General features: G+C 41.0%; 1 protein-coding gene across 1 annotated transcript in view; it reads left to right on the top strand.

Annotated features, from left to right (window-relative positions):
• The window catches only part of LOC126095650 (zwei Ig domain protein zig-8-like), a 147,913-nt gene extending 131,914 nt beyond the window's left edge, over positions 1-15,999 (top strand). Inside the window, exon 7 of the mRNA XM_049910411.1 lies at positions 15,963-15,999. Coding sequence (XP_049766368.1) covers positions 15,963-15,999 — 37 coding nt within the window. The remainder of the gene's footprint in view (positions 1-15,962) is intronic.
• Positions 16,000-18,814: the final 2,815 nt, after the last annotated feature.

The following is an 18,814-nucleotide window of genomic DNA, read 5'->3' as shown; positions in this document are numbered from 1 at the left end:
ATGCGCACTTCGTTCAATCAGTGTGTCTTTGCATTCGTTTCTTGCCTTCTGAAGTATTGGTTGAAGTACAACGGGGAACTGCTGTATCCCTGCCGAACTCCTTTACAGCACCCTTGCACATTTTCCCTCTTTCTTTCGTAATGACAGTTACTGCCTAATTCTTGTATAGCCTCCTGTCTCAGTTCAAATGGCTCCGAGCACTATGGGACTTAACTTCTGAGGTCATCAGTTCCCTAGAACTTAGAACTACTTAAACCTAACTAACCTAAGGACATCACACACATCCATGCCCGAGGCAGGATTCGAACTTGCGGACGTAGCGGTCGTGCGGTTCCAGACTGTAGGGCCTAGAACCGCTCGACCACCCCGGCCGGCCCTGTCTCGATTATCCAGCTTAACGATCATTAAAAATTTCATAATTTGTCGAAAGCATTTTCTACATCAATATAGACTAAGAACAGTTGTTTATTAACTCTAAGCTCTTGTTCACTTAATATTTCAAGCTAATTGTTTCTTTTATGGTTCTCTGTCTTACCAACATCACAACTACCCTTCAGTGTGATATTAATCAGTGTTGTTTCATTTCCTGTTATCCTTGATCTTTTTCAGTATTCTGGACACACGCGTTAGCAGGCATAGAGTACGGCAGTCTCACACTTGTTTGATACGGTTTTCTGAAACTGTGGTACAACGACAGGTCTTTCAAAACCTTCAAGGACTTCTCCTTCCACATCGATGAGCCAATACATTACGATGGCGGCGCAAGGCCACGTTTAATGCCGTATGTTAGCGTTACGTGCACGCGATGTGGGAAGGAAATGATACAAACGAAGCACAGACGAATGGACAATAATTTTAGCGACGATAAGAAACGAAAACGGAGGAATCTAATGACATTAAACGTTGACTGATAAAAGTGACTGAAAATGTCAATTTTAGATTTATATTTTGTTTATTTGCAGAACTCATGGACATTACGTTCCCAGAGTTTCAATGATGAAATCACATCCGATGTTCCTAAAAAATAGTTCACTGTGTAACGCTACTTTCCTACCATATTCACGTTCTCAAGCAACACTTTGTCGTTTCTCTGGTGAACGATTACTTGGATTAATTTTGAATAAATTTGAGGGGGATAGCCGACTTACGGGTTTCTGTCCGATCTCCTCTTCTAAACAAATGCTTTCATAAAAAAATTAACAATACTAATTAGTCTCTAAATTCAGTCAAATAGAAACGATGCTCTAAAACACAATTTTCGTCTCTTACTTATGATGCAGATTGTGTATTTAATTATGGGAACGTAGGGATGACGAAGGGATTAGAGAGAATGTGTGTTAAGGTAGGTCATATCACTTAGAACATCTTGAGAAAAATAGATCTACATCGTCCCTCCGCAGCTAAAAACACAGTTGAAGTCATGGTAAAGGAAAGCAGGCAGGAAACAAGAAAGCAGGAGGGAAGCGTTGTAGGGAAGGAGGGCAGTGGGAAGAAATGTGGAGCCTACTGAAGAGGTGACACAAGTAAAAAACGTACATTGAACTTTAAACTGCAGTACCGAAAATTATGTTTACTTCATTTACCATTTTCCCAGAACCCATGAAGCCTTGAATTATGAGATTTCGTACCCTTATTTCTGTATACCAATCAATGTTGTCTCATAAAAAAATTTCCAAATATTGAGTGAGATATGGTGCATAGTTTTGGAATTTCGTATTACACTTACAGAATTAAAATTAAAAATTATTAATCCTCTCCTATTCAAAATGTTCAAAATTCTTCTTGAGAGAAGCTCCCTACATGCGAAGAGATTAAACAGAGATAATTTTACGAAAATTTCCTATGTAGTTTCCGAGAAAAAGTTACACACATTGTGTTTTGAAAACAAATTTTTAAATTCTTTGTTGTTGTTGTGGTCTTCAGTCCAGAGACTGGTTTGATGCAGCTCTCCGTGATACTCTATCGTGTGCAAGGTTCTTCACCTCCCAGTACCTACTACAATCTACATCCTTCTGAATCTATTTAGTGTATTCATCTCTTGTTCTCCCTCTACGATTTTTACCCTCCACGCTGCCCTCCAATACTAAATTGGTTATCCTTGATGCCTCAGAATATGCCTGACCAACCGATACCTTCTAATAAGTTAGGTGATATACCCATCTAATCTTCAGCATTCTTCTGTAGCACCACGTTCCGAAAGCTTCTATTCTCTTCTTTTCTAAACTATTTATTGTGAACGTTTCACTTCCATATTTGGCTACACTCCCTAAAAATACATTCAGCAACCGATCCCTTCTTCTAGTCAAGTTGTGCCACAAACTCCTCTTCTCCCCAATTCTGTTCAATACCTCCTCATTAGTTATGTGATCTACCCATCTAATCTTCAGCATTCTTCTGTAGCACCACATTTCGAAAGCTTCTCTTCTCTTCTTGTCTAAACTATTTATCGTCCATGCTTCTCTTCCATACATGGCTACACTCCATACAAATACTTTCAGAAACGACTTCCTGACACTTAAATCTATACTCGATGTTAACAAAAGTCTCTTCCTCAAAACGTTTTCCTTGCAATTGCCAGTCTACATTTTATATCCTCTCTAATTCGACCATCATCAGTTATTTTGCTATCCAAATAGCAAACTCGTTTACTACTTTAAGCGTCTTATTTCCTAATCTGATTCCCGCAGCATCACAAGACTTCATTAGATTTCATTCCATTATCCTCGCTTTGCTTTTGTTGATGTTCATGTTTTATCCTCCTTTCAAGACACTGTCCATTCCATTCAGCTGCTCTTACAGGTCCTTTGCTGTCTCTGACAGAATTACAATGTCATCGGCGAACCTCCAAGTTTTTAATTCTTCTTCATGGATTTTATAACCAACTCCAAATTTTTCTTTTGTTTCCTTTACTGCTTACTCAATATACAGATTGGATGACATCGAGGATAGGCTACAACCCTGTCTCACTCCCTTCCCAACCACTGCTTCCCAATCATGCCCCTCGACTCTTATAACTGGCATCTGGTTTCTGTAAAAATTGTAAATAGCCTTTCGCTCACTGCCATCTTCAGAATTTGAAAGAGAGCATTCCAGCCAACATTGTCAAAAGCTTTCTCCAAATCTACAAATGCTAGAAACGTAGGTTTGCATTTCCTTAATCTATTTGTAAGATAAGTCGTTGGGTTAGTATTGCCTCACGTGTTCCAACATTTTTACGGAATCCAAACTGACCTTCCCCGAGGTTATTAAACGGTTAGTTCGGTAATTTTCATATCTGTCAACACCTGCTTTCTTTGGGATTGGGATTATTATTCTTGAAGTCTGAGGGTATTTCGCCTGTCTTATACATCTTGCTCACAGATGGTAGAGTTTTGTTAGGCCTGGCTCTCCCAAGGCTGTCAGTAGTTCTAATGCAATGTTGTCTACTCCCGGGGCCTTATTTCTTCTTAGGTCTTCCAGTGCTCTGTCAAACTTTTCACGCAGTATCATATCTCCTGTTTCATCTTCATCTACATTCTCTTCCATTTCTATAATATTGTTCCCAAGAACGTCGCCCTTGTCTACATCCTCTATATAATCCTTCCACCGTTCTGCTTTCCCTTCTTTGCTTAGAACTGGGTTTCCATCTGAGCTCTTGATATTGATGCGAGTGGCTCTCTTTTCTCGAAAGGTCTTTTTAATTTTCCTATAGGCAGTATCTATCTTACCCCTAATGATATGTGCCTCTACATAATTACATTTGACCTCTAGGCAATCCTGCTTACACATTTTGCACTTTCTGTCATTCTAATTTTTAAGAAGTTTGTATTCCTTTTTGCCTGCTTCATTTACTGCATTTTATATTTTCTCCTTTCATCAATTACATTCAGTATCTCTTCTGTTACCCAAGGATTTCTATTAGCCGTCGTCTTTTTACCTACTGGATCCTCTGCTACCTCCACTACTTCGTCTCTCAAAGCAACCCATTCTTCTTCTACTGTATTTCTTTCCCCCATTCTGGTGAATCGTTCCCTAATGCTCTCCCTGAAGCTGTCTACAACCCTGGTTCTTTCAGTTAATCCAGGTCCCATCTCCTTAAATTCCCACCTTTTTGCAGTTTGTTCAGTTTTAATCTACAGTTCATAACCAATAGATTGTGGTCATAGGCCACATCTGCCCCTGGAAATGTCTTACAATTTAAAACCTGGTTCCTGAATCTCTGTCTTACCATTATATAATCTATCCGATACCTTCTAGGATCTCTAGGCTTCTTCCATGAATACAACCTTCTTTCATGATTCTTGAACCAAGTGTTAGCTATGATTAAGTTATACTCGGTGCAAAATGATACCAGGCGAATTCCTCTTTCATTTCTCCCACAATCCATATTCACCTACTACGTTACCTTCTCTTCCTTTCCCTACTATCGAATTCCATTCACCGATGACTTTCAAGTTTTCGCCTAACTTCACTATCTGAATAATTTCTTTTACCTCAACATACATTTCATCAATTTCTTCGTCATATGTAGAGCTACTTGGCATATTAACTTATACTACTGTGGTAGGCGTGGGCCTCGTATCTATCTTGGGCACAATAATGCGTTCACTGTGCTGTTTTAGTAGCTCACCCATATTACTATTTTCCTATTCATTATTAAATCTACTCCTGCTTTGCCCCTAAGTGATTTTGTATTTAAGTGATTTTGTATTTATAGCCATGTATTCACCTGAGCAGAAGTCTTGTTCCTCCTGCAACCTAACTAAACTAATTCCCACTATATCTAACTTCAGCCTACCCATATCCATTTTTAAATTTTCTACCCTATCTGACCGATTAAGGGATCTGACATTCCACGCTCTTATCTGTAGAACACCAGTTTTCTTCCTCCTGATAACAATGTACTCCTGAGTAGTCCGCGCCCGGAGATCCGAATGGGATCTATTTTACCTCCGGAATATTTTACCCAAAATGACGCCATCATCATTTAACCATAGAGTAAAGCTGCGTGACCTCTGGAAAAAGTTACGGCTGTAGTTTCCCCTTGCTTTCAGCCGTTCGCAGTACAAGCACAGCAAGGCTGTTTTGGTGAGTGTTACAAGGCCAGAACTGTCAATCACCCAGACTGTTGCCACTGCAACTACTGACAAGGTTGCTGCCCCTCTTCAGGAAGCACACGTCGTCTGGCCTCTCAACACATACCCCTCCATTGTGGTTGCACCTACTGTATGGCTATCTGTATTGCTGAGGCACGCAATCCTCCCCACCAACGGCAAGGCCTATGGTTCATGGGGGGGGGGGGGGGGGGGAGGGTTTTAAATTCCTAAATAAAAGTTAAATCTACAATACATAATCCGAGAAACTTAACGGTAAATGTGTTAATTTCATGTACAGCATGGTACACTATGTCATTTCTGTATCTTCATAGTTGTGGATTTGGTGCATCTTTTAGATAGTGTGTGTTTCTCATGATCATCCACCCTTTAAGCGAGTTTGACAAATGGCGAATTGTTAATTCAAGTCGTCTCGGAACGAGCATATCTGAAAGTGGAAAACTGGTCATCTGTTTGGGTGATACGAATCCGGAAGAACAAATCTCTGTCACGACCGACCACCACATCTGTGCCCACAAACCAATGGACTGGCCTGGGGCCTATAGAAAATATGTGCTGTCATTTACACCCCCCTCCCCCTCCCCCCCCCGTGGAAACCAAATAGGGATTTGTCGAATCCATCCGCACAGCGCTACTGTATTGTATTCAAAGGTGGAGCAACAAGCTATTATGAAAGTGGTCAGAATGTTTTGGTTCAATAGTGAGGAGAGCCTCCACGATACAGATTACGTCAGATAAACAATAATTCACGTAAATATTTACAAAGAAGAATAAATGTGCCAATGAACCTTCCACAAGTCACAAGTAAAAATATAATCATGGATATGGAACAAGTCCAAATGTTTCAAATATAATTTCTTTAAAATGAACATGCAGTGTAGTACATCAGGTGCTGATGGAACCAAATTTATGAGAATGGATCGTGAGTTATCCTCGAGTGGCTCAGATGGTAGATCACTTTCCTGTGAAAGGCAAAGGTCCCTGGTTCAAGTCTCAGCCTGGCACACAGTTTTAATCTGCCAGGAAGTTTCATATTTCCATTTGAATGATTTTCACAAAACATGTAAACATTCAGTACAATGGGGCGCACTGTAACACCGAAAATGCAGGATGCATGGCACCTGACACCGATTTATAATTTTTTCTTTTTTGCTGAATTGTATGTAAATATTTGCAATGTAAATGATTTTTTAAAAATAAGTAAGGACATTGTATCACTGTATGTGTAAATTTGGGTAAAAGGCTGTTGACATTTCATGGTATTTATCTGTGTCTCCCTGTGAAAATTATAAGCTCTGGGGAAAAGCCAAAAGAATTGTAATTTGCATCGACTAGAAATGATAATAGCAGTGCTTGTGCGTAGTAAAATGTTTGGGTAGGGAGTTGTTCTGCGGAGTGAGCGGAGAGAGGAGACGGGTTCCTGCGCTTGTATTGTGCGGAAGTGTGGTGTTATCGCTCTCGCAGTAGAGAGTACCATTTTCGGCGGCATCATGCACGCGGGACGGCCTGATGTCTGGTAGCAGGAGTATGGATAGTGGACGGGTGCAAGAGGCTGTATTAATTACAATTGCCCATTCCTGAAACTATCCGTTCTCCACAAGATGCTACGGCCTTCAACGACAGCAGCAGTTCCAGCAACACATATTCGTCGTTGGCTCCGAGTTTCCTCGTATGCACAGCACTGAAGTAAGACTGTTCATTGGTAGGAAGTATTAACGGCTAGCCTAGCAGCACAAATGAAAGTGATTCTATTGATAAAATTTATTTAAACAATTATCAGTTAAACTCAGGGTTATTGTGTCCTCAGCCGGCCGGGGTGGCCGAGCGGTTCTAGGCGCTTCAGTCTGGAACCACGCGACCGCTATGGTCGAAGGTTCGAATCCTGCCTCGGGCATGGATGTGTGTGATGTCGTTGGTTTAGTTAGGTTTAGGTAATACTGAGTTCTAAGTGATTGATGACCTCAGATGTTAAGTCCCACAGTGTTCAGAGCCATTTTTGAACCATTTGTGTCCTCATTGTCCTTAGACATTGTTACCAAGCAGGGTTCTCGTTGCCCTTTTTTCCCCTTATATGCTAACCGAGTGTCATAAGAAACAAACTGAATAGTTACAACCAGTTTTTAATGAATAATTTCACTCTTAAGAATTTTAGACACAGTCTACTTTCAGTTGTACAATAGAGGCTTCAGTATACGAGTAATATAAAGCAATTTCATTTTTCAAGTTTGAGAATCAGTCACTGGAAAAAACCCAAATCTAATGGAAGGCACAAATAAAGAGTGCAGAAGTTTCATTTATTTTACATGTAGCTTGGAGTACATACCTGTTTAGTGTGGTAGAAACGGCTCAGTTGTTCAAACAATAATTTGAAATCCAATTTGCAAATTAAGTAACTTCAAAGTGAAAGTGCTTGCTTTTTTTCTAAATTTCCTTGATGACGTTACGTTGAGGCCACTGAAAGTCATTGTTCACGTAACGAAGTTCAATACTAACATACAGTTTAATTGCATATTTTCAAATCATTTCTCGACTGTTTTTATCAAAGTTTAATGATAAACATAGTGTAAGAGTGACTTCTCAGTTTTCTTTATCATTACATACTCACTGCAAATTAGTGTCAAATAAAAAAAGTTACAACCTTCAGTTGCCACGTCAGTGTTTAACAATACGTGTTTTTCTTTCCCATCATCTTGTACAGGATTTTGGATGTAAATTGACCTAGTGGGCTGGCGAATGTTAATTATTTCCTTTCCGTTCATTAGTGTAACTTTTGGCTTCATGACCAGTGGTATCCCTTTTCTGTCCAGTGTTGTTCGTGAGTGACTGCACAAAAACTTTCATTTTTCCAAATACTAACCCTGTTCCGTTTAATTACTTTTCATTTTTAGTAGACTTTTCCTTCAGAAGGATCTGTTGTACACTCTCCTCCTACTTATCGGTATAATTTATTGGGGAAAGATAGTCTTATCCAATTAGTAAAAAACCATAAGGCATACATGCGATCCATGGTCATATTTTATATAACAAACAGAATAGGCCGATTAGGAAGGGGGAGGTTACAGCATATGACAGTTCTTAGGGTATTTTAGACATGCATCATCACAGAAAAATCATTTGATAACATTTACTTAAAACGATGCATTTCTGTGCTGAATTTGTAAAGAAGCCAGACATAGTACGTTTCAAGAGACTAATGGCACTAGGCTCCATTGGAGCAGTTTATTTACCTGCTGCCGATTGCAGTCAGTGACCATCATCCAAAACTTGAGTCAACCTTTAAAAACAAGAAATGACAACAAAACCTCCATGTACAAAATGTAGTAAAGTCATGAAAATACAAAACGTAACTTACGAAAATTTTCTAATACAAGCCACAGGTCAATCACGTTGAACCACAAAGTCGCATTAGCTGTGATTCTCATGAATAAAGTCACAGAAGAACGATAGTTTTGCCACACCAGTAAACTTTGTCATGCACACTAGTAGATTCAAATATAACACCATACAGTCGTCCAGTCGGTATGAATCATGACACATAAAGATAATTTTAAGATAAAAACAACTGCAAATATATCGACTACAGTTAAGTCACAAGTAATATTTGTACAAAAGACGATGATGTAGGATTACTCAATCAAAAGCATCAATTATTAAATAGTTTTCATTTTTATGTACAATCAGTAGGCATTAAATGATGTTAATGTAAATAAAATAATCTTACATATTATAATAATGTAAGCAGGAGATCCCGGGTTCGACACCCGGTCGGGGCACGCATTTTCAACATGTCCCCAATGTAGTATATCAATGCCTGTTTGCAGCTAGGGTGTCCATTTAATTATCATTTCATTCTGACCAAAGCTGCATGGTCATCAATGACAACTGTTCTTTTGGGAACAGATACTATCTTTCTATATAGTTAAAATAATCTGTGACAAAACTTTTGAAATATAAGTAAAGCAAATTTCTGGTAGTGTATATTGTATGTAATTTCTGAGCAGAATATGTAATTCGGTCTAGCACATGTCCCAACATACAGAGAATCCGGAAAACATGATTATGGTTGAGGTTCTTAGTATATTACTGAGAAGCTACGTCATCATGGATATAAGAAAATGCTAACCAGTGCTAAATAATACAAGGTACATGGTGTTAAAACCCATTAGGTTAATGAAGAGTACCTCACTGATAGTATGCAGATATTCTACGATTAAAGGCATTATTGCACGTAAATATGTATCACTGAAATTATATAGCACACAACATCTAACTTAAAGCCAAAGAAGTATTATTTGCAATCAGTCTGTGCTTCAGACCCCTCGCACACAGTGGAGTCACGACAACACAGCTACAAAGTCCGTCATCCTCTACACTTGCACAGTACACTACATGCAATTCCAAAGAAAAGTACTGACAAGGTACAGTACACAGAGAACTTTAATAACATTTAACACAGATAATGATAAAAGAACAAAGGCCGGCAGCCATGCAAAAAAAAATTACAATGGGCTGAAGTGCTTTAGAATTCACATAAAATTGTGTTATCTACGCGACATGTCTATTAGCAATTATTTTAAGGGACCTTAGGTTTACGTACAAACACGCTTCATCGGCACGCAGGCTATCAGGCTTATAAATACAGTCTCTTAAGCAGGATCTGGAAGTGATCAACTATAGTAAGTCAAATTGAAACCTCATGGCCTATTAAAATTGCTTGCCAGACCGATATTCGAACTCTGGACCTTTGCGGGCAGGTGCTGTACCAACTGAGTTACCCAATCACGACGCACGACCCGTCGCTGCAGCTTTTCTTCCGCCAGAGAAAAGAGAAACTAATTGCAAATATAAAGGGCGTTTGACCAGCATCATATACAGTTGAAATATAGAAAGCCAAAGTACGGCAAATACTTAGTCACACGGGGTTAAAGGCAAGCAAACAACAATAGAACCGATCAAATATACAGAAGGAATCAGCTAAAGCTGGCGGCAGAAAAGCCAACAAATAAATCTCTGTTTACAAAAGGCAGTGTCCCGCCAGACTGACTCATTCACTGACTCTTCGTATTTGAGAAAAATGTGTTTCAGTGTTTTTGGAAATTTAGTCCCTAAGAACATGAAATAAGGGAAGAAAATTTTTAGCAACGTATTTAGTTACACAAAAAAGTTTTAAAACTAAATCTATGGAAATAGGTATTTCACTTCTCGTTTGTACATAAATAAATATCATTTAGGGGTTGAAAATTTTTATGGAAATATCACCACAAGAAGAAAAAAGTCCTGATTAACAAAAACCTTGGACTCCCATTACCAGAATCGCTTTTTGGGCAGAAGTATATTTAGAAAAACTATGCTTCTATGACCTTAATTAGCGTGAAAAGCTTAGAAACAATACTTACAGTTTGTGTACAACGTAAAATTCGATTAAGAAAATCAAAAGTGTCTATGCTGACCATAGAGAATATGCGAGTGAAACAGCGGACACTAAGCTAGTCACAATATAATTACTACACAGGTAGCTAGTTTGGCAAACTGCGAATAACAGCTACTGCGGACTCACTTGATTTAGCTAATCGATTTTCTTACAAAAATAGATTCATTTCCTAAAGACATACGAGGCATTTACATAATCAAAAATGGTGTGTTGTAAGCTACAAGACAAACTAAACCATATATTTACACCTCTTTCCGATCCAGTTCTGGATTTTTTTAAAAAAAAAAAGGCTACTAGATAATGGCTGAAATGTTCTGCAACACATGTAAACAGAATTAAAAACTATTCTAGTAAAAAACAAAACACCAATGAATAACACAAGGCGTGGAAGCACTGAATAGGTAATGCCCACACAAGTTGCTTACAGAAAAATTTTAGCAGTTAGCTCATGCTTGCATATACAGTCAACCAGGCCATATTACCCAACAACGTGGTAAGCAGGAATTAAAATATAAATTATAACTCACATTCACCACAAATCTTCAGTACATGACCAACAAATTGCCTAAATGCACGTTGATAGAAAAATACGAACGAGTGCTTCAATCACACAGAGTATTGGAGGAACGACTACATACACCAGCCAGATCCGAACGGAATCAGGATGCAGGGGATCACTCGTTAGTTAAGAATAAAATCATTACCCATTTCAGGAAAGGTTCAAATGGCTCTGAGCACTATGGGACTCAACTGCTAAGGTCATTAGTCCCCTAGAACTTAGAACTAGTTAAACCTAACTAACCTAAGGACATCACAAACATCCATACCCTAGGCAGGATTCGAACCTGCGACCGTAGCGGTCTCGCGGTTCCAGGCTGCAGCGCCTTTAACCGCACGGCCACTTCGGCCGTCTTTTCAGGAAAGGGCACACCATAAAGTGCACAATGTAGGCACGCAACGGTTCCCCAAGCAAAATTATTTTCTGTAACGGTCGAATAGCTGACAAGTAAACCCCAGTCTAACGACCTCAATTTTGACAGGATGTTAAAACCAAACTTCATTTTTTTAAACCCTAACTGAAGTGACGGTACCGCTACTACTCCACAGGCTAAGCCACTGCCTTCCAGCTAAGTTCATACCAACACAGCGCTCATGGTAAAACCGGGCCTCCAATTCCCCCCACTGCTGCCAGCAGTTGTGCCAGCTGTGCATGCCTCTACGTCATCGCCCACCACTACTCACACGCCCTCCTGAAGGGCTTGATCCTCCAGTTTCCCAGCAACACAGCAATGACGTACTGGGTGCAGATACCATCAATAATAGAGTGTCATGGAAAGCTCGTTCGTCATTCAGAAATTTTGTATCTAACATTATATATCTTATTACTTCCCTTCTGGAAGACCAGGAAAGTGATGTTAGCCAGGACGCTTTACCTTCTGCATCTCACGGACGAACTATACGATTTGACTGACACGTGTGGATTTTTACACAGCCGATTATATCCACAAAGAGGTCATAATAAGTGGACAGAAACAGACTGACGTCAACGATGGGGGTCTCATCGGTGCATTAGCTCAATGACCCTTTTTGAATAGGGGAAAGATCGTTGCATTTTCCAGTGGCTTTCAACACTTTCTTCCAGCAGTGACTTGAGATGACCTATTGTCCAATGACGAGCGGGATTTTTCGTGTGAACTGCATACTGTCGAGCCTGTCTATCTAAAGCCGATTATGGCGCATTTCGTTTATGCAGGTAGTATACATTCAGAGGCAAGCAAACATTCAGCGTAAATTATGCCCTTTCCCTTCCCCTTAACCTAATGTTATGCTTAATGTTTTATGATCCCCTGCGGGGTCATTTATGACCTGCTTCAGATAATCTGTTTTTCTGAGATACCCCAATCTCCCTCCCCCTCTTTTGCCCCAACTTCTGTGGAGAAACGGATGCCAATCCTTGGACACTTTTTCTGTCGCTCTATGCCCTGTTCAGTTCTGAGCCACTCTTCCCACTCTGAGAAATCCCAATCCCCCTCCTGTCCTGGATATCCTGTGCTAATTTTGATATCAACATATTGCTGCGAAATATCTGAATTACAGTGCCACCAGTTCCAGTTTTGCCTGTAACTGATTGACTATTCTGCAGGGAAATGAAGCTCCTTGAAACACCGCTAAACACATCTGGCAAAAAAGAGACACATGTATCATCACACTTTCTGTCTGGTGAAGACAGAAGTGCTTGAACTGCGGCTGCAGTGACGAGGAGAAACTCGCAGCTGTGCATCAGACTCCTTTAGGAGCTATGCTGGCTGGAAGAGGCGGGAATACAGCATTCCACCGTAACACCCTAATCCACTTGGCAGGAGAAGTTCTCAGATCATCAGTTAAAAAAATTATATTCCACTTGAAACTCAATTGACAGTTGTTACCCTGTAGCCCTTGTGCTTCAAATCGCACAGATCATGGCCCAGTAAATGATCATAGAATGAAGGCTTTCACGACTGGATGACATAGCTGCTGGTAATCCTTTCGGGATTCGAAGCCGTGGCCAAAGAATCTCTTCTATTTCTGACGTTTCGTCCAGGACTGCACTGGACATTCTCAGAGGCGCTCCTCCGCTGAATCTTTCCTACTGAGCGGTCGGACGTCCGAGAGCGACATATATAAAGTGGAAAGGGGATGCGGTCGAAGTAACTTGTGATGAGCAGATATAATCCATGTCAAAGATAAAACTCAACTATCGATTGTCGTCTTGTCAAAGATAAAATTTTCTAGCGATTCTGCAGAGCTACTGTCCATATGTCGCTAAGTTTCATTGCCTCCTCTTTCCTATTAAAATTGTCCTGATGCTGATAAATCTCAATGGCTTCTCCACATTGTCATGGATAATAATTGACGTTGTATATAAACTTTATGTTTCAGAAATCTTCACTTCGTGCTTTCCTTACTGAAGAGGATGCTCTGCTACAGCTGATTTCTCTGTTTTTTCTAGTCGGCAATGACTTTTGTGCTCCTCTTGGTAGTTTCAATAAAAAGTTCACCACACTTGCACGGTATTTTGTATACACCACATGTCGAGAGCAAAGGGTGTTTATACATCACAGATCGTAGTACTCGACTTATTTTCTGTGTTGGTCCAAGGACCGGTCTCAGGTCATGTATCTGTAAAATCTTACCGACTGTTCCTTGGTCGCAAAATTCCCTCTACATTTTTCCCTAAATAGCCATTTTTCTGGAAGACGTGCTTCAGATGTTTTATTTGAATGTCCAAGTGTTCCGATGTTTATATTCTTCCGGCTCCTGTCGATAATTCTGTGACGAAAAGCTATACACTTTGCTGGAATTCTTGTGTTAATCTTAATTGACTGATGAACAGTCATCAAGCATCAATCGAAGGAGAGATTTGTAAGTCACTTCTATTGTTCTTCAATTAAATTTCCGTGACATTCTCTCAAACGAATCTCAATCTGATATTTACTTTGGCTACTATCTCTTTTACGTAGTTATTCTACTTTAGATTGCTCCTAACGGTTGCTCCTAGGTATTTCAGGGTAGTTAATGGTTCCAGTGATTAGTTGGCAGTGGTGTAATTGAACAGCAGCGAATCCCTTCACATATTTACTCGCAATATGTTAATTTTATTTACTTTCGGGGTCACCTGCCAGTAACTGCAACGAGTCAGAGGTTCTTTTCGGGTCCTTCCTACAATTCGTTACAGTCTTCTGACAGTACTACCTACTTACAAACAATAACACACTCCGAGAATAAACTCATGGAGCTTCCAACAACGTCCAACAAATCATCAATGTAAATGGTAAACCGCAACGGCCATGTGACACTTCCGTGAGATACTCCGGAAATTACCTTTACATGTGATCGATTTTTTTCCGTTAAGAACGACTTGTTGAATTGTATTTCAAGGTAGTCTTGAATCCAGTAATATATATATGATCCTATACTCGGCTGTTCGTATTGTGTCCATCAATCGTCAGTGCAGGACTGTAACGAATGACCTTCTAAAGTTAAGTAACACGGATCCAACTACAGGACCTTTACCTACAGCACCCTGGATGAATTGAGCGAACTGTTTCCCAAGCTGTTGGTTATTATGGAACAGAATTTTGTTCTTCATGATCGCCACAATGCGTGAGCGTAGAACATGTAGCATAATTCCACAACAGATAGACGTCAGCGATATACGCCCATAATTATGCACATGTGTTTGACGAATCGTCCGGGAAACAGAAACAAAACTCCCTTTCTTCAATCTCCATCATTGCTCCAGCGACTAACGATAATGAAAAGGTTGGAAATAATTTTCGTAGAACTATGATGAAAATATTTGTACGTAATCTTCACAAATATTCGTTCACGACGCTATGGCCACGCCAAGGCTTAACATGCACTGTTGCACTGTTCTAGGATATAGCACATGGCCTTCCATTTTTGGGACTCAGTTGCTTTACCGGTAGAAACTCAAGTCTTATAGCATAACTCTATACTCCATCTTCCTACCCACCTGTTAAGACCTTTTTTTTCAGGGGTCGAGTAGAGGTATCAAGTTAACGCATATCAAGTAATAAGGTCTACAATACTTTAACGGTTTCGATGTTGATGAGGTCAATGCACATATTCTAATACTCGCAAAACTCACTCATCAAAACCTTAGGGTACTGTCCGCTGACCTAGAATCATGAAATTTAGCAAGAAACAAGGTTTCACTGTGAAAGTATAGGAAGAAATCTGAACATTATTACTTTGTAATTATATCACACTAATTTATTTAGGCATTTATTATCCGTCTGTCTGTTTTTCCGTCGGTAAAGACGCCATTCTCTCAGGAACGGGTAGGGATATCAAGTCGTTTATGTAACATACTTTTGTCTACGATCTCTTGGCGGTGCAGAAAATTTAAGCATGTAAATGAAATCAATCAAGAAACACAGCCGTCTTTCAAGACTTCTTTTCCTCCGGATCGGAATGAGTTCTTAGGTTGAAATTTCTGTGAAACACAAAGATATATGGTCCCTTGGCGATGTCAAAGCTTTAAGCTGCTAAGGCGGTTAACACATACAGCCATTTGGTCACATATTTTTATACTCGGAGACTCACATCAGAATCTATAAATAAACTATCTACAAACATAATCAAGTTTTTATAATTATAATTTATAATTCCAGGTATGATGCTAAGTTTGATTACTTTTATTTTCCAATAGGCCAAATTCAGCTCAGTTGCCATCATGACGTTATTTGCAAGTAATTGGTACATAATTTATGAAACATTATTTATAATTTTATAGGTAATATTAAATGAATTTCATACCGCACATTTCTACTAGCCTCTTATGGTTTTGACGTCACTGCAGTATCGGTGGTTCGGTCATTTTCTATCTCGTTCTTATACATAATGTACCAGAATTCTGTATCATTCACTTACAGAAAACCTGATGGTGGCAGTTCAGCCGAATTAGCATGATTGTAAAATAAAGGCAATCAAACATTGCAGCGAGTCTGGAATTCTAAACTACAATCATTCAATGTAATTCAAAGTCAAATTTTACACAAGGGACCCAGAAGAACATAACTAATTGTTAATTGTTACATAATTAAATTTTGAGGAACTCTGAGAGTGGGAGTCCTGTTTGCACTTGTCCGGTTCTTTTTTTTTTTGTTTTTCTTCTTTCTTTGTTTTTGTTTTCGTCATTATCTACTGGAGTGCTGAAACGCTCAATGTTCGACCAGTCACGGCTCGCCTGTTGACGGGGTGACCGAGCCGCTGGTGTCCGAAACCAACACAACTCGGCTCGGTCACGTACTCGCCCCATGTCTGCTGTCCGGATTCTGGACACGCGGATAACCGAGCATGACCGGTCACCGCTGACGTCTCACCTCCCCTCGCCACGGCTCGCTGCACTGTACTGTACAAATCCAACTGCCCCCCCTCCCCCCTCACTCTTTCTTTCTCTCTCTCTCACACACATACACACACACACACACACACACACACACACACACCTACACAAAATGTACTTCTCTCTCTCTCTCTCTCTTTTAATACAAAAGTAACGTTTCCAAGAACGGGTAAGTGACACAGCTAAATTCACGAAGCACTTGGAGAGTAAAACGATATTTTGGAACAATCGTGGACAGAAGATGAATCTCATTTCCAAACATAAGATATACTTTTCCTTTAATTAATAGAAAACATTAAATAAGTGAAGTCCCTGTAATCTAGAAGACAACCATCTTCATAAAGAAAGCATACAAAGAACTTTGAACATTTATAGACGTAACTTGTCATACTTTTCACTTGTTTGCAACAGGAACAAAATTATAAACTCCTGGAAATTGAAATAAGAACACCGTGAATTCATTGTCCCAGGAAGGGGAAACTTTATTGACACATTCCTGGGGTCAGATACATCAATGATCACACTGACAGAACCACAGGCACATAGACACAGGCAACAGAGCATGCACAATGTCGGCACTAGTACAGTGTATATCCACCTTTCGCAGCAATGCAGGCTGCTATTCTCCCATGGAGACGATCGTAGAGATGCTGGATGTAGTCCTGTGGAACGGCTTGCCATGCCATTTCCACCTGGCGCCTCAGTTGGACCAGCGTTCGTGCTGGACGTGCAGACCGCGTGAGACGACGCTTCATCCAGTCCCAAACATGCTCAATGGGGGACAGATCCGGAGATCTTGCTGGCCAGGGTAGTTGACTTACACCTTCTAGAGCATGTTGGGTGGCACGGGATACATGCGGACGTGCATTGTCCTGTTGGAACAGCAAGTTCCCTTGCCGGTCTAGGAATGGTAGAACGATGGATTCGATGACGGTTTGGATGTACCGTGCACTATTCAGTGTCCCCTCGACGATCAACAGTGGTGTACGGCCAGTGTAGGAGATCGCTCCCCACACCTTGATGCCGGGTGTTGGCCCTGTGTGCCTCGGTCGTATGCAGTCCTCATTGTGGCGCTCACCTGCACGGCGCCAAACACGCATACGACCATCATTGGCACCAAGGCAGAAGCGACTCTCATCGCTGAAGACGACACGTCTCCATTCGTCCCTCCATTCACGCCTGTCGCGACACCACTGGAGGCGGGCTGCACGATGTTGGGGCGTGAGCGGAAGACGGCCTAACGGTGTGCGGGACCGTAGCCCAGCTTCATGGAGACGGTTGCGAATGGTCCTCGCCGATACCCCAGGAGCAACAGTGTCCCTAATTTGCTGGGAAGTGGCGGTGCGGTCCCCTACGGCACTGTGTAGGATCCTACGGTCTTGGCGTGCATCCATGCGTCGCTGCGGTCCGGTCCCAGGTCGACGGGCACGTGCACCTTCCGCCGACCACTGGCGACAACATCGATGTACTGTGGAGACCTCACGCCCCACGTGTTGAGCAATTCGGCGGTACGTCCACCCGGCCTCCCGCATGCACACTATACGCCCTCGCTCAAAGTCCGTCAACTGCACATACGGTTCACGTCCACGCTGTCGCGGCATGCTACCAGTGTTAAAGACTGCGATGGAGCTCCGTATGCCACGGCAAACTGGCTGACACTGACGGCGGCGGTGCACAAATGCTGCGCAGCTAGCGCCATTCGACGGCCAACACCGCGGTTCCTGGTGTGTCCGCTGTGCCGTGCGTGTGATCATTGCTTGTACAGCCCTCTCGCAGTGTCCGGAGCAAGTATGGTGTGTCTGACACACCGGTGTCAATGTGTTCTTTTTTCCATTTCCAGGAGTGTAGTTATTGTTGATCAGCAGTAAACCTTTAACGCGTTCCGCATTTAATTGGTTGTGGCGATTTGTTAGTAACATGCCGGCTTTACTAAAGCATCTTTCACTATGTGCGCTTGTTGAAGGGATACATAAAATACGCCTTGCAACTGCAGCCAGGCCTGGCAGATCTGTTTCATGTCTGCTCCACCACTTTAAGATATCATCATCTCCGGGGTGCATGAAAATGTAGAGATCTACTTCATCTGCTGCGGATGATCTGCTGTTCGACCATTCCTTGAAACGATCTCTCTTTCTGAGTGGTGATGACACAGTACTTGAAGGATCTATGATAATAAACAAAAGAGACAAGTCATACAGATCTGATGATGAAATCATCGAAACGTTCCCGTAGAAACGAGGTATTTTACGTTAATGAAATATTATACGAATTACAACATTCCTGTTTCTCTATAATACACTATCCACTAACTATGCAAGACGATCATGTTAATGACTGCATATTGTACCTGCGTAAGTAGCACATATTTGTCGCACAATC

This window comes from Schistocerca cancellata, chromosome 8 (assembly GCF_023864275.1).
Source record: "Schistocerca cancellata isolate TAMUIC-IGC-003103 chromosome 8, iqSchCanc2.1, whole genome shotgun sequence".
Lineage (NCBI taxonomy): Eukaryota > Metazoa > Arthropoda > Insecta > Orthoptera > Acrididae > Schistocerca > Schistocerca cancellata.
The sequence above is the reverse complement of the archived record's forward strand: the minus strand, read 5'-3'. Positions and strand labels throughout refer to the sequence as shown.